Raw genomic sequence first — 13,243 nt, 5'->3', positions numbered from 1 at the left:
GAAAACTGAGCTTTACAAGCAGTCTGGTAGTTCAGAGGGAGAGTCATCCACATTCTACAAAGAGCACCTGAGTGATTTACAGGTAGCATTTGAGGGCGGGATCTTGATTAAAGGTTTTTGGGGACAAATGTGCCGAATGACGGGTGCAGAGGAATTTTGTATGACTAGTGAAGCAACCAGGCAGTTGCATGTAAGCACCTCGGGGATGTCAGAATCAGAATCAGAATCAGAATTCTGATTCTGATTCTGACATCATGTAAGCACCTCGGGGATGTGGAACATGCTGGGGCCTGCTTCATTGTAAAGACAATCCCTGCACCCGGGCAGCTGTGCCGTATACAAGGCTGCAGGAATGAGGGCATCATGAATGGCTTTCTCTGTGTGACAATGACTGCAAGCACTCGGTGGAGAGGGAATGGTCAGAGGTCCCCGCTATGGACAGGCAGCATTGAAGCAGTGTGTGTGCGGGTATGCGTACACTGAGAAATTACTCAGGAATGTGAGGATACATGCCAAAGACAAATAATTTGAGTCACATTCAAGGGAATCTTACCCTCCTCACCCTCTGAAGAAATATCACAATCCCATCAAAAGGCCTGAAAGCCCCACTGGATGAAACTAATGGAAGTCTTGTGCGCTGGCTTAAGCCTGTTAGAGGAGTTTAATTGACGAAATATGATGGTGTTTTTTCCCCTGCAGATGAATTTCCTCTGACAGCAGGAGGGGAATCACATAGCAGCTGATAAAACGTCTGCTTGAAATATCAATGTTTACTTTGAATATCAGACATACACATATTTTCTTCTTGCAAAACATTCATAGGCATTTACAAAAATTTATTCATAGATTTATATTTTGAAAAAAGTCTTTCCATACAGTTGAATTCACACATTCTTTACGGTCAATCATGGTTTAATCCTAACTTGAGACGGGGATATGCACATTGATGGCAAAGTTTGGGCTAGCGAGAGATCTCAAGTTGGCATTCAATGTGTGAATCAGAAACCACAATTGTAGGTGCCCAACTCAGACGCAGCTACAGCTTAATAAATACTTTACAAAAATAATGCAGGCTTTTTACAATGATCTGCCTCTGAGACACAAGGGAAATGGTTGTTAAAAAATGTGCATGCTAAATAAACATAGTCACAAGCTTACATGAGAACCTGGATATTGCAATTGACAAAAACGGGAGAAAATGTGTCATACCCTGTTCTCTGTTCCCACCCCCCACCCCAACACACAAATTTTTCTATAATCATAGGCCTCTCAGATTCATTGCAACACGGACACAATCTAAATGGACATTCCTAGAATAATACGCTTCCCTTTTTAAGAATACCAAAATTGCTTCTCCCTTTATTGACCAAATCTGACTGAGTTATAATTGGCAACACAATTACTTTCTTACATACTTTCTTAAAAAAAGATTAAAAACAAAGCATTATTTTGTGCCTGTTTTGGTTAAGTCAAGAAAAGTTCCTTGTGACAAAGTAAGGGTTTTTATTCCTCTTGGTTCATCAGAGCAGTGAAGTTATGTTCCTTAGAGCCTAAAAGTTCATTTGTTATTTAGCCCCATTTTAGCTGAATATTTGAGCAGTGTTCTTTTTTCCTTTCACTCTGTTTGAGTTAGAATTCCCTTGCTTCTTCAAACTGTTTGTAGTAGTCCTCATCCTGAGGGTTGTCGGGACATTTCTGCCCATTGTTTGGCGGCCTGGCCTGGTTGTAGCGGCTCCAGTCCCCTTTGCAGATGATCCAGGGCAGGATGTCCACCTTATAGTGCAGGTCAGCTGAGAACTCTGTGCTAATGAGGTTGGGCGTGCCGGCCCCTTTCCCACGAGTGATGAGCTTCATGTTGTCATCGTAGCAGCAGTGCTGCGCGGCCAGCGTGGTGGACTCCAGCGTCAGCATGGAACGTATGCAGTAACGCGCAGTGGGTTTGTAGATCTCCAGTTTCTCTTTCGGCCCGCTTGCGTCTTTCCAACGGAAATCTTTGCGGGTGGGGGCGTCGTGTACGTCCGCTGTGCTGTATGCCACCTCAGTTGGGTAAGAGCAAGGGCAGCTGGGAAGGTCATTTGCCACCTTGGTCATGTACTTCTTCAGGAATTCGCTCTTGCAGTTCATCCATCGCTCACAGCTGTCTGTGTCTGGAAGAAACAAAGACACTATTAAATGCTACGTCTCCTTCCCAACACTGACCAGCGTAATGTATGAAATGAAGACACAAGAGCAGACAGATAAAGACAGAGTGGACAGCGGCACACTGTGCTCCTCCTGCCCTGTTGCTCATTTTCATCTCTGCACAGTAATGAACCACAGCCCGAGCAGCATGAGGAATGCTAAATGTGTGCGGGAAACTCTGCTGCCAGATGGATAAACGACCTTTGATAGTGTAAAAACATCTGAATGAAGGATCGTCTGCAAGAAGACAAGAGTAGGCAGATTCTTACCGACACCAAAGAGTTCTGTGGCATTGAACTCATCTGTTCCAGCTAACAGGCTGACTTCAGTCGCTGCTGTCTTGAAGGCATCCTCGATACCTTTAAAGTGATGAATTAACAGTGAAAGGTGAAAAGATGAAAACTACACATATGGCTATTTTACTGCTGAGTATTGTTTTGCTTTGTGATATATATATCAAGACTTTACCTGGACAGTTGGGCATGTCGCAAGTCCTGGATTCTGTGGCCGTGCAGGCATAACCGCATGACCTGGTCCTCTTCTGGTTGCCGTTTCCGCAGGTTACACTGCACGCTGACCAGTTACTCCAGTCACCCTCTCCATCCATATAGTCTAGATCAGAGAGAGGGGGTGAGAGAGAGATCCACAGCTCTGATGCAGGCCACATGCTTAACTTACTGAGGCCTATTAGCATGCCTCACTAATAATAAGTGGGGGGGGTATATGAAAGGGGAAGTAGGAGGGCTCAAAGTTCTCTTTGACTTTGTCCCTCAAAGCAGATACCATGCAAGTCTGCATACACACACATACCCGCACACATATAGACACATAGTTGTTGAGTCCAAGGCAAAGAGCACAGTATGTGTGTTCTGTAAGTTAAGTAACAGGAAAGCATTTTGCAAATTCCAATAAAGCTACTGCGGATCCAGCAGGAGGCAATTTACAAATAGAAAACTTTCAGCGCCGCTGGAGTATCCCACCAACATCCAGTCCTGAGTGTGATTCATTGGTTTGAAAATGGGAAGTGAAATGGCGAGAAATCCTCTTTAACTCCAATTATCTGTGAGCAGACCACTGTAATTGGTTATACATGGAAACACTAGGCTGTCTGACCACCTCACCCAACCGCCATCGTCACCCATTGCCACCACACGCAGACACGCGCATCTTGAAAGCAGCGCTCCATCAATGAGAAGAATATATGAGGGCATGTTGGTTTGGAAGTACCCCCCTCCTCCCCTACTGCCATCTGCCCCTCATTATAAACATTTTATATGAATACAAGCCAGATAGTTGTGTAGCACTGCCCCTGTCCCCCTTTCATGGCTTATTACAGCCAAGGAGCTGGTCAAGAAAACTTGCTAATAACCTTCCCTCAGCCCACAACTGAATGCATCATGGAGGGCCTGTGATGGATGACACTCACTGCCTGTCCACAATTATGACTATTCGGTTTAAAACCAAGACAGTAATGATGATAAAATATTTCCTTGTCCATTAGTGTGGTATGAAATAAAGGATGAATGAGAGCTGCCCGCAGTGATAAGTCAGGAACATGAAACATGGGCAAAAAAAAGATTATAAAATCGCCTTCCTAACCGCTAGAGTGCAAGTGCAAGTGGATAAAATGATATTTTCCACAGCACATGCATTCCTGTTCGACCATGCTGGTTTGGGCATGCTACAACACGGGCCGGACGAACACTGTATGACAGTGAGTGTAAATTCTTCCACAGCAGATTTATCTATGGGCTTACGTTTGGAGAGTGTTGTGAGAACAGTGTGGCAGCCTAACAGGACTTCTGGCCCCACTCCTGCCGCTGAACTTTGATGTCGCAATGCGTCTAAACTGTGTCACGTAGCTTGCTCCACACCACAGAGGAATCCGTCTCATAAAAGAGTGTTAAAGGCTTCAATCAGGGGCTCCCAAAGGCTCGCCTGGGATGAGTGCACTTATTATGGTGACAGCTTAAATCAGCAAATCTGCAAATTACAGATTCCACATCGGACTATGACCATCTGTGGAAACGACCAGGGCTCAAATAAGGGCGTGTGGGTCCTGTTAAATATTCCGCGTTACGCATTGTGCACTCATTTCCTTGCAAATGCGGAACACACCCTCCTGCCACTCTCACCATATTCAGCTTGAGCTTTGCTTCCTCCCCCGGTGCCTCCTCTCCTGTCCCAGTCTGCCGGCGGCCTGAGGAAGTTGCTGTCCTCGCTGTTACTCCCGTAGGAGCGATCATGCTCCTCTGTTTGATGTGTAGTAGTAGTGGAAGAGGACGACGAAGTACGAGGCCACCAGTTTCTCCAGTTAGGAGAAGCCCAGTTGGGTTTGCTTTCCTTGCGGAGGCCTTTCTCTGGCTCATGGCCCTCCAGTCCATCCACCACTTCAATGGTCACCTGTATTTAAGATCAGAAGTCAATTTTATTATCATCAAAGAAGATACTTAAATATAATTTTAAGGGCAGAATTGGTCAGTTGGTTTCTGTGAGGTGACACTTTTTGATACCCCTACGCACAATATTAACCCCCTTCCCCCTTTCGGGCCTAACACATGTGCCTCCCAGATGAGGGGGGACCACCACCCCTGCCCCACAGCCACCCTCCCACCTCTCGGCCCCTCTCCACCTAAACACAAAGTTCAAAGGGCTACTCGGCCTCCTCCAGACCATGAAAGCCAGATGAATCCTGGGATCAAAGACAACCCCCCCCTTCTTCCACAGCCTCACGCCCTTGCTCAATTGGTTGCTCCGCTCTCTTCCCACATCTTGAGATGTTAATACACTTTGTTCATGCTCGGATTTAGCAGTGATGCTCTCATAGATGGAAAGACCCCCTCACTGGATTAGACAGGAGAATGATTCAAATATGGCATCGGTTCCCTCGGCCATCTGCACCACCAAGGGACTTATGAGCAAGGGCTTGCCACACATTTACATAAGCTGTCATCAGACTTCCTGCACATACCAGTAGTAAGGCATTGGTGGTTAGCATCTGCCTTTTAGCTGCCATTATGATGGACGTGAAACCTCAGTATGTATCTAAGGCTTCACTGTGAGCCAGGAGGTGTGAAAGAAGACAGGGAAAGGAGGAAGGGGTGGGAGAAAAAGGGGGTAGTGATGTGCACCAAACTATTCTCTCTCTTCCTGTTTGCTCTTCCTGTCCTGTGTGCTTGAGTAGCCATGTCTTACAAGTGAGTGAAAAGCATCAAAGCAGACTGGCAGGTGCACAGACACACATGATCACCTGTATGTTGGGATTCTGTCCATTGATGTCGGCTTTGGAGAGGTCAGGGAAATTGTGCAGATCTAGGATGAAAGTGCCAGGGCCGTCCCTGTGTACGTTGCTGCCTTGTGCCCAGGGCAGGGCCAACCGGTGTTCTGGACCAGACCGCCGGTCTTCAGGAGCTAGATGTGCCGTGGAACTGCTTTTTACGTTTATGTTGTTCTGCTGACGAGAAGAAGGAAAAATAATATTCATTCATCATTGGTTTGTGCTTATCAGAATGCCTATGAAACTAAAATGGCACTCAGTAAAGATCATAACTCCACCAGTCCCCTTAAATTCAAATAAGCAGCACCATCCACACACTCATAGTTATCAGTCCCATTCAGTGTACTGATTTTTTTCATCAAGATACATGGATTATTCCCTGGGGAATTTGTGAAAACGTAAAAAAAAAGCCCCATGTTAAAGTGGAAAAAATTCCTGGATCCCCAAACTTTAATGGGTTCTATTCTGAATGACACCGCATCCTTCCACCAAGCAACATTAGACCGATCTCTTAAGTTCTTTCTTTTCTGTCAGACAGTCAAGTTCTGGGACCCAGAAAGACGGAGCCACTGAAACTGTGGGACAGACGTGGCCTTGACTTGTGTCTGCATTTTCCAAAATATAATGCATGTCGAGGCTGCATTCAGAGCGAGCACCACAGTGTATTTATATTTTTCCGTTTTTAACTGCTGCTGCTTTACCATAGGAATATGATGTGGGCATATATAGCATGTTCTGGTGCTGGCTGGCTGGGAGAAAAAAAAAAGGCTCTGCAAGATTGATGCTTTTCTTGCGCAGAGAAACCAAAGCAAACATTGCAAAATAATTACATCTGACTTCTTTTTGACAGAAAAACATTCGGTCTTCTGACAGGGGAGCGGGGGGTCGTTCATTTGTCCCAAAAGGACAGTTAAGCCATATGTCCCCTGTCAGGTATGCACAGAAGGAACAATTACTCCTCAATTGGACACGTAGACATAAGTAGTCAGCAATCATCCGCTCTGGGGTGGCAGAAAATAAGATCAAACAAAACCATCAATCATGTTCCTTGTTTTCTTTTTCATGTCCCCTCTTTTCTCCCTCCATAGTGTTTTTGTGGCCGGGCTGAGGCCTGAGAATATGGCAGCAGTGCTGTACAGTTGCGGTGGCCAGTCACAGGCAAAGTGTCAGCTCAGCCACATTGTGGTGGGCATAAAAGCCCCCAGTGGAGCTGTTTGTGTCCAGCCAAGGTGCACTCTGGGACAATATAGGCGCTGTAAATGGGGCAGCGCAGCACGGGAGGAAGGATTATAAATGTACAATGTAACTTGAACGGGGGGGGGGGGCTGCACAGAAAGACCTCCCTGTCCATTTAGGATTTAACTTTTTACTACCCCAGAGACCAGATGGAGTTAATGTGATAACATGATGCATTGCAAAGAATTTTAAAAACATTCACATTACATCTTATGTGAACGGCCGCGATAATTATGATTACACAATTGCCCATAATTTTCAGGAAGAGGAGCAGACGGTTTTGTATTTTATCTGTGGCCACCAAATAAAGAGGAGGTCGCTGTAGATAAAAGAATGAGTTTTTTTAATGGGAATTTATGTTTAAAAATCATCAAATTTAAGGGATGAAAACAAATCCCAATCAAAACCGCAAATATCTTTTCCGCAACCGCATGATAATGACTGAGAGGTCAGAGGAAAGATCATTTCAGCCACACTATCCGTCAATCTGAACATCACGCGACCCCTATAGTTCTATGGCAAGCACTTTGGCTTTGAGATGACCATGTGATAACCCCGTCTTTCAAGTTCCCTGCCCTCAGAAGTCACTCGGTGGCTGTAATTGAGCTTCAGTGACGGAGAAGCCTCGACACAACACTTACAGCTTCAGTGACAGTGTTAATGTGTTCGTACAAAAACGTGCACTTGTAAATGGAGTAAATAAATGTGGTTGATCTCCTCCTCTAGGTGGATTATATCTTCTTTCACTGAATTATATTTAATTAAAGGCCACAGAAGTTGCTCTCAAGTCTGGACTTGACTACTTCATGATATTGAAACTGCAAACAGTGATTTCAATCCACTGTAAGTACAACACATTTCACAGCCACTGAACACAGAGCGTTTCTCTTGTTTGGCCTTTACAAGACTGGCATGTGTTTTCATCTATAACAGCTGACATTTAAGGAAATTCATCCAATGATGCTCTGGCTACTGATTAAAAACCAAAACAAAATTCACTGTTATTGAGCAACGATTTCCTACTTTCTCCACGAGTTGGTCTATTAAAAGCAAAGCAGATGCTGCAGCAATCGGTTCAGAGTGTGCGCTGTTGTCAGGAAACCCAGTCACAGTATTTTCCAGATTAATCCCCCATTATCCAACTAATCCCAACTGAATGTTATGTTGAGTCATATTATGCTGTATTACACATGGCGGGCTGATAATCTAATCCTGACACAAATTTGGTTTATTCAAAGTCAAACTTCAAAGTGTTCCGATTAATCCCGGGGCGGTGCTTTGTGATGATATTTCAATCAGAGTGGAAGATGAAGTCCGCCGGTAAATATGGGGAATTTGTTCATTTGTGAGCACAAGAGTTCAATTTTAAAATAATGTATTGAATATGGCAGGGGGATAATAATTTGATATTTAACTGCTTCGGGGATGAAACTAGAAAATTAGGAAAGCAACATTAAATCTAACTGATTTTGAAGATTTTCTTTAAACCTCTAAACCTTGTATTTGTTGTGAGTTTCATGTTAAAAACACATCCCACCAAACTCAGATATTGAGGTATATTTCCTGTTGTGCTGTCTGATAGACAGTTCTCTGTAAACGGCCACACAGGTTACAAACTGAGACAGAATGAACTAAGATAATGTTTTATCACATTCATAAAGGTTTGCAAAAAACTGAAAGAGACAATTCAATCACCAGTTTTCACTTTGTAACGTGCCATATTGCTTTTTCCTTTACTTGCCCGAAACCCAAAATGTAACATCTGCCCATAACAGCCACATGTGGGTGAGTTAGAAGCTTTTATTTCATTAGAAATGATTTCTCTGGTCTATAATAGAGAATCATCTACAAAGAACCTTTGACTGAACTTAAGTTTTATTTCCTCAAAGAAAAATTTCTATTCAATATATTATGTCTAATAGATTTCAGCCACTCAAATACAATGGATGCCAAAGGAATTTTATAATAGCTCACATGCTATTCTCTCACTTTCTTTAATGTGTTTATTTTCTCACTGTAGTAAATATACCAAAGTTTTGCTAAAACAGAAAAATATCAGCCTAAAATAAACACATGAAGTCTTGAGCCAAATTGCAAATAGTAAAATTGTGATTTTTTTCCCTTGATTGCTAAAAATTCAATAATCTGTGTTTCTATCTGGGAGTTTAGAAGCGCGTGTGATGTTTTATACGTCCATTACTGACTTTTTGGTTTTGCCTCAAGCAGAGTGATTGAGGACATCGAGTTGAGTCGGACATAATGGAAAGAATGCACAGGGGATGCAGGGATTACTCATCAGAAAGGAATGGCGGTTGAGTAAAGTTGGTTCCTGATAATGTCGACATAAACATCCCTTTCTGTCCCGTCTGAAAAACTCCAATTGTAACTCATTTAAATGTTAAAACAATCAGTCGAGTTCCTCTTTGATGGCGGCTGCTTTACAGTCCCCATCACTCATCTGAGCTCTTCCTCAACGACGAGCACGCTTTAATTTGGAGATCAAAAGTGACACGCCATCCCTCAGTTCATCTGGGGCCTCCCAGGATGTCACCCCCCCACTCTCTCAAAAAGCCATGAATGAACACTTGCATACACAAGCCAGCCCCCCCCTCCCTCCTCACAGTATCTGCTCTTCTTTTCCCGCTTACCCCCCTTTTCACTTTGTGAGGGCTGCTTAAAGGGGCATGACTCCTTTTTCAATTGGGAGCAACTCAGGGGTCCTTCCCCCCGGGGATGCTGGCAGGAAATGAAGGCAGTGCACATTGTGCCAGATGCTTTTCAGCGCTGCACTTCTGTAGGTGGAGGAGAAAACTATCCTTCCCCTGTCACACGCCTCACACTGGCTGAATGTATGTGTTCATTTACACCATCTAACAAAGACGTAACGTGGGGGACTGTTTAAGAGAAATGTTGAAAAGTGCAAAAGCATGATTTATCATTCACCGCATTACTAATCACATCTAATTTGAATAGTTGTGTGTTCTTGTCTGACGTCACACTGACTATAGAGGATGAACTTCCACTCCTGTGCTGTAGATCAGAGAGTCTCCTCTGCCCACTGCAGGTGCACGGAGCCGCATCCTTTCTTTTGTGTTTGTGTTTCTGTGAATGCTATTTTGAATATGACACCTTGGGATGACAATACACCCCCTGGGCCGTGACAAGCCATGACTGAAAGATGACATCACCGTGCTCAATGGCGGAGCAGCGAAGCATGTCCACTCATAGAAAGAAAAAAAAAAAGGAAAAAGATTCAGCGCCTGCCTCGACATGGGGCATGGGTGGTGGGCAACGTCGGGTCCTTTCATCACAAGCCAGGATCTCTATGTAATTGTGAACTTATGACAAAAGTGAGGTTGGAATGGGTGGAATGTGTTCGGTATTTCTTAGGACTGTAAATATTCCTCAGGAGAAGCTGCCTCCTGCTTCTCTGGCTGCCAGTCCCGTCCAGCGTTTGGCTGTGTGACAGACATTTGATGAATTCCTGGAATATTTCCTCAGCTCTGCATGTCCTGATATCCGACCGGACACAGGCTCGCTGCAGGTCAATGGACAGCGAAAGCAGCCACAGTGGAGTTAAGAGAAATTACCATCGTCATCCTCTGTCGAGTTAAAAATTCTTTCCATTCATTCCCCCCCACCCCCCAAGCCCCAATAAAACATTTATGAAGGGACGCCATTCCAGTTGATATAAATACCCATTCATCACAGAGGGAAATGAAGACAGTATTTCAGTAGCTTGCTAAATATACATCAGAAAGCAGCTGAAGGATGTGCTTAACACGCTCTAAAAGAGCCTGTTGATCCCACACCCGTCTTAACCCTCAGGTCAGGATGTGGGGCTCTGCTGGAGTCTGTGTGCTTTCTGCTGATGTTAAAATGGGCAGTTAAACTATTAAAGCTGTCTTAAGTGGTGTCATGTTGACAAATGTCTCCCTTGTTCATTTCTTTTGGGACACATTCTCAACTGGAACACAGATCGGAAATTATATTTTTATTGATTTGATTTATTGTCTATAGGAAATGTGTGGTAGTGGTCAGAGTGGGGGGGTGGGGGGGTGCACACAGGCAGGGCTCTTCAAGTGAGCACTTGGATGACAGTGATGAGCCAATGATGACAGAGAAGTGCCTGCAGCTATAGCATTAACCCCCCCAACAATAGGGAGGTGTGTCTGGTATAAGGGGGCTGATCTCTGACCCCGCCTCATCTTCCAACCCTCTGCCGGCTCCCTGCCATTCCCCCCGGGGGACACCCCAGGGAGACCACATCCGTGTATGTCATCAATCCCCACAGGCTGGCAGGAATGGTGGACTTAAGTTACCCGGGCCAATGGCTCCTGTGAACACTTTTATCAAACTCATCTGTGACCAAATGAGACCCCCTCAGGTCACCTCAGTACGGGTGTGTTTCCCTGACTCACCTCTGTAAGTGCTGTGTCCTGATCCAGGCTCAGAGTGACATTTCCCTGCGGCAGCGGACTGCTCCGCAGCACCGTGATGTGCAAGGTGAGGAGAAGGAGTCCCAGGAGCAGCAGCAGTTCCGCCGCCAGACGCACCATCCTCTTGACGCGGCCGCTCTTGGGAGCGTGCGCTGGTGCCGGAGCTCCGGCTCCGCCTCCTCCCGGTGCAGAGACTCCGATCTCCGGATCCGCCGGGGACGAGGAGCCGCAACACCACTTCGGAGCCACTTCGGGAATCAGAATTGCAAAAAGGAAAAAAAAAAAAAGAAAGAAAGAAGGGAACTGGATCGGAGCGGGGGGAGTCAGATAACCTGAGTGAGGATTGATGGGTTAAATGTGATCCAGTGGATTTTCTTTCTAAACTGTGTCATAAATGTGGAGTTGTCCTCTTCTATTGATTATTCACGTGGTTTAATTTAAAGCCAAAGATGACATGACTTCATGCGCTGATTTGCCAACTGCAGCTGAATGGTGCGGGACCTTTACGCACAGCATGGACACGTTCCGCTCTTGTTGCGCCCAAAAAACCTCTCCAAGCTCAGGAAAGTTGCAGCCCAGTCGCCCCGTGGTGTCCCCGCCACATTCTCAGCAGCCCCACACTTGGCACTTCCTCGCGTCCACTTCAGGCGCTTTACGCACGTCTTGTGTTGCCGTCCACATTCTGCACCATCCAACCAGAGCGCTTTTAGACTGAGATTCAACTTCAGAGGGAAACAAAGTGCAGGTAATAGAACAAATAAAAAAAACAAGGATCTCACTTCACGGTGGAGTTGTGTTTCAAAAACGGTATTCATCCATTCTGCTGGTGACTGAGAGCGCACCGAAATCAAAAAGTCCTGCAGGAGGAAACCAGTCAAACCACACCGACCCACGAGAAGACACACACGCTGCTCTTGTTGTGCGCTCTTGAGGTGGTTTTATACCACACGCCCCCTGTACCAGCGCCCTCCCCCTGGTTAACTCTTTCGCCCCCCCCCCCCCCCCCCGTCCTCCCCTGAACTGCTGGAGTCCGCCTCGCTGCTCTTGAAGTTGTGAGAAACACTCCAAAAGTTTGTAATGCTCCATTTCCACATTAAAGTCATTTTAAAGTCAAATGATGAAAACGACATGATCGTTTGAAAGTATTAAATATCTCAGGGAGACATGATTCCCCTATTTTAACAAGCATTAGATCACTAATGGAAATCAAGTCATCCTTACACGTTATGTTACATTATGCAACTAAACTCAATAAGGACTCCAGGCACATCCTCAACGAGCCTTGGTGGTCCCCTCAGGCGCACTGTGCGCACAGGAAGTTACCCGGAGGCGCGTTCCAGGAGGTCCGCCTCTCCTGTTGACGTGTGTACAGCAGCGGCAGCCTTGTCCCATGTCTGTGACCAAAACACTCAGTGTGCGGAAGGTGCTGTGACACTTCACTAAAGCAAGACAAATGGTGCCTAATGTGATTAAGCCCTCGTGAGACTTTGGTTTTTATTGTTGCCCCCTCTTCAAAGGGCAGATCGCTGCAGTGTCAAATTATGCACCAAGCAGGGATGCTGCTGCTGCGTGAGACTGAACCAAGAACAGAAGGCCCAGCCCTCCTAATATCATTTGTCAACTCTCAAGTCAGTGCGTTCAGTTTGGGCACAAGAGGAACAATAAAGTTAAGAGACAATGACGCCAACATCTGATTCTGCTGTGTCCTAACAGTTTGCTCTTCAAGGATGAGTGGAGGGAATGTTTCAAACACACTGATAATTGGGTTTTGTCGCACGTCACAGCCAAATTACACATGACACACAACTCTGGAGCAGCAGCAGAGCCAGAGCATCATCCAAATTACACTCCTGTAGTCTAATTAGATAACAAAAATGAATGTGATATTACTTTCTGCATTTGATGCCGTTTCTGCTGCGTCACTTCGTATCAATATGAACTGAGTGTGTTGAATATGTAGAATACAAGCCCATGAAAAAGCCACTAAGAGTCACTACAGCTTCAGGTGTCCACATGTGGACTTTGAGTGAAATGCAGCTTTCAGAATAATCCTGACAAGTTTGCTCACCTCCGACTGAGATGTGGTGTGACTGCCATGAGTCCATCTGAT

At 45.3% G+C, this 13,243-nt stretch overlaps 1 protein-coding gene across 3 annotated transcripts; it reads right to left on the bottom strand.

Moving 5' to 3' along the window:
- Window positions 1–1,479: 1,479 nt before the first annotated feature.
- ism1 (isthmin 1) lies at window positions 1,480–11,543 on the bottom strand. 3 transcript variants are annotated; one of them, XM_020087553.2, is made up of 6 exons: window positions 11,116–11,543; window positions 5,432–5,632; window positions 4,317–4,584; window positions 2,650–2,793; window positions 2,451–2,540; window positions 1,480–2,147 (listed from the first exon to the last, which is right to left on the bottom strand). In XM_020087553.2, the coding sequence occupies exons 1-6, from the start codon at window positions 11,251–11,253 to the stop codon at window positions 1,630–1,632; spliced, it is 1,359 nt and encodes a 452-aa protein (XP_019943112.2). In that variant the 5' UTR covers window positions 11,254–11,543; the 3' UTR covers window positions 1,480–1,629. The 3 variants fall into 3 exon arrangements, with proteins under 3 accessions (XP_019943112.2, XP_019943103.2, XP_069395225.1); XM_020087544.2 differs by having other exon boundaries at window positions 5,432–5,635; window positions 11,116–11,484; XM_069539124.1 differs by lacking the exons at window positions 5,432–5,632; window positions 11,116–11,543 and adding an exon at window positions 4,705–4,914.
- Between the last annotated feature and the right edge of the window lie 1,700 nt (window positions 11,544–13,243).

Source organism: Paralichthys olivaceus, chromosome 14, assembly GCF_024713975.1.
Source record: "Paralichthys olivaceus isolate ysfri-2021 chromosome 14, ASM2471397v2, whole genome shotgun sequence".
NCBI classification, from domain to species: Eukaryota; Metazoa; Chordata; class Actinopteri; order Pleuronectiformes; family Paralichthyidae; genus Paralichthys; species Paralichthys olivaceus.
This window is presented reverse-complemented; position numbering and strand designations above follow the sequence as displayed.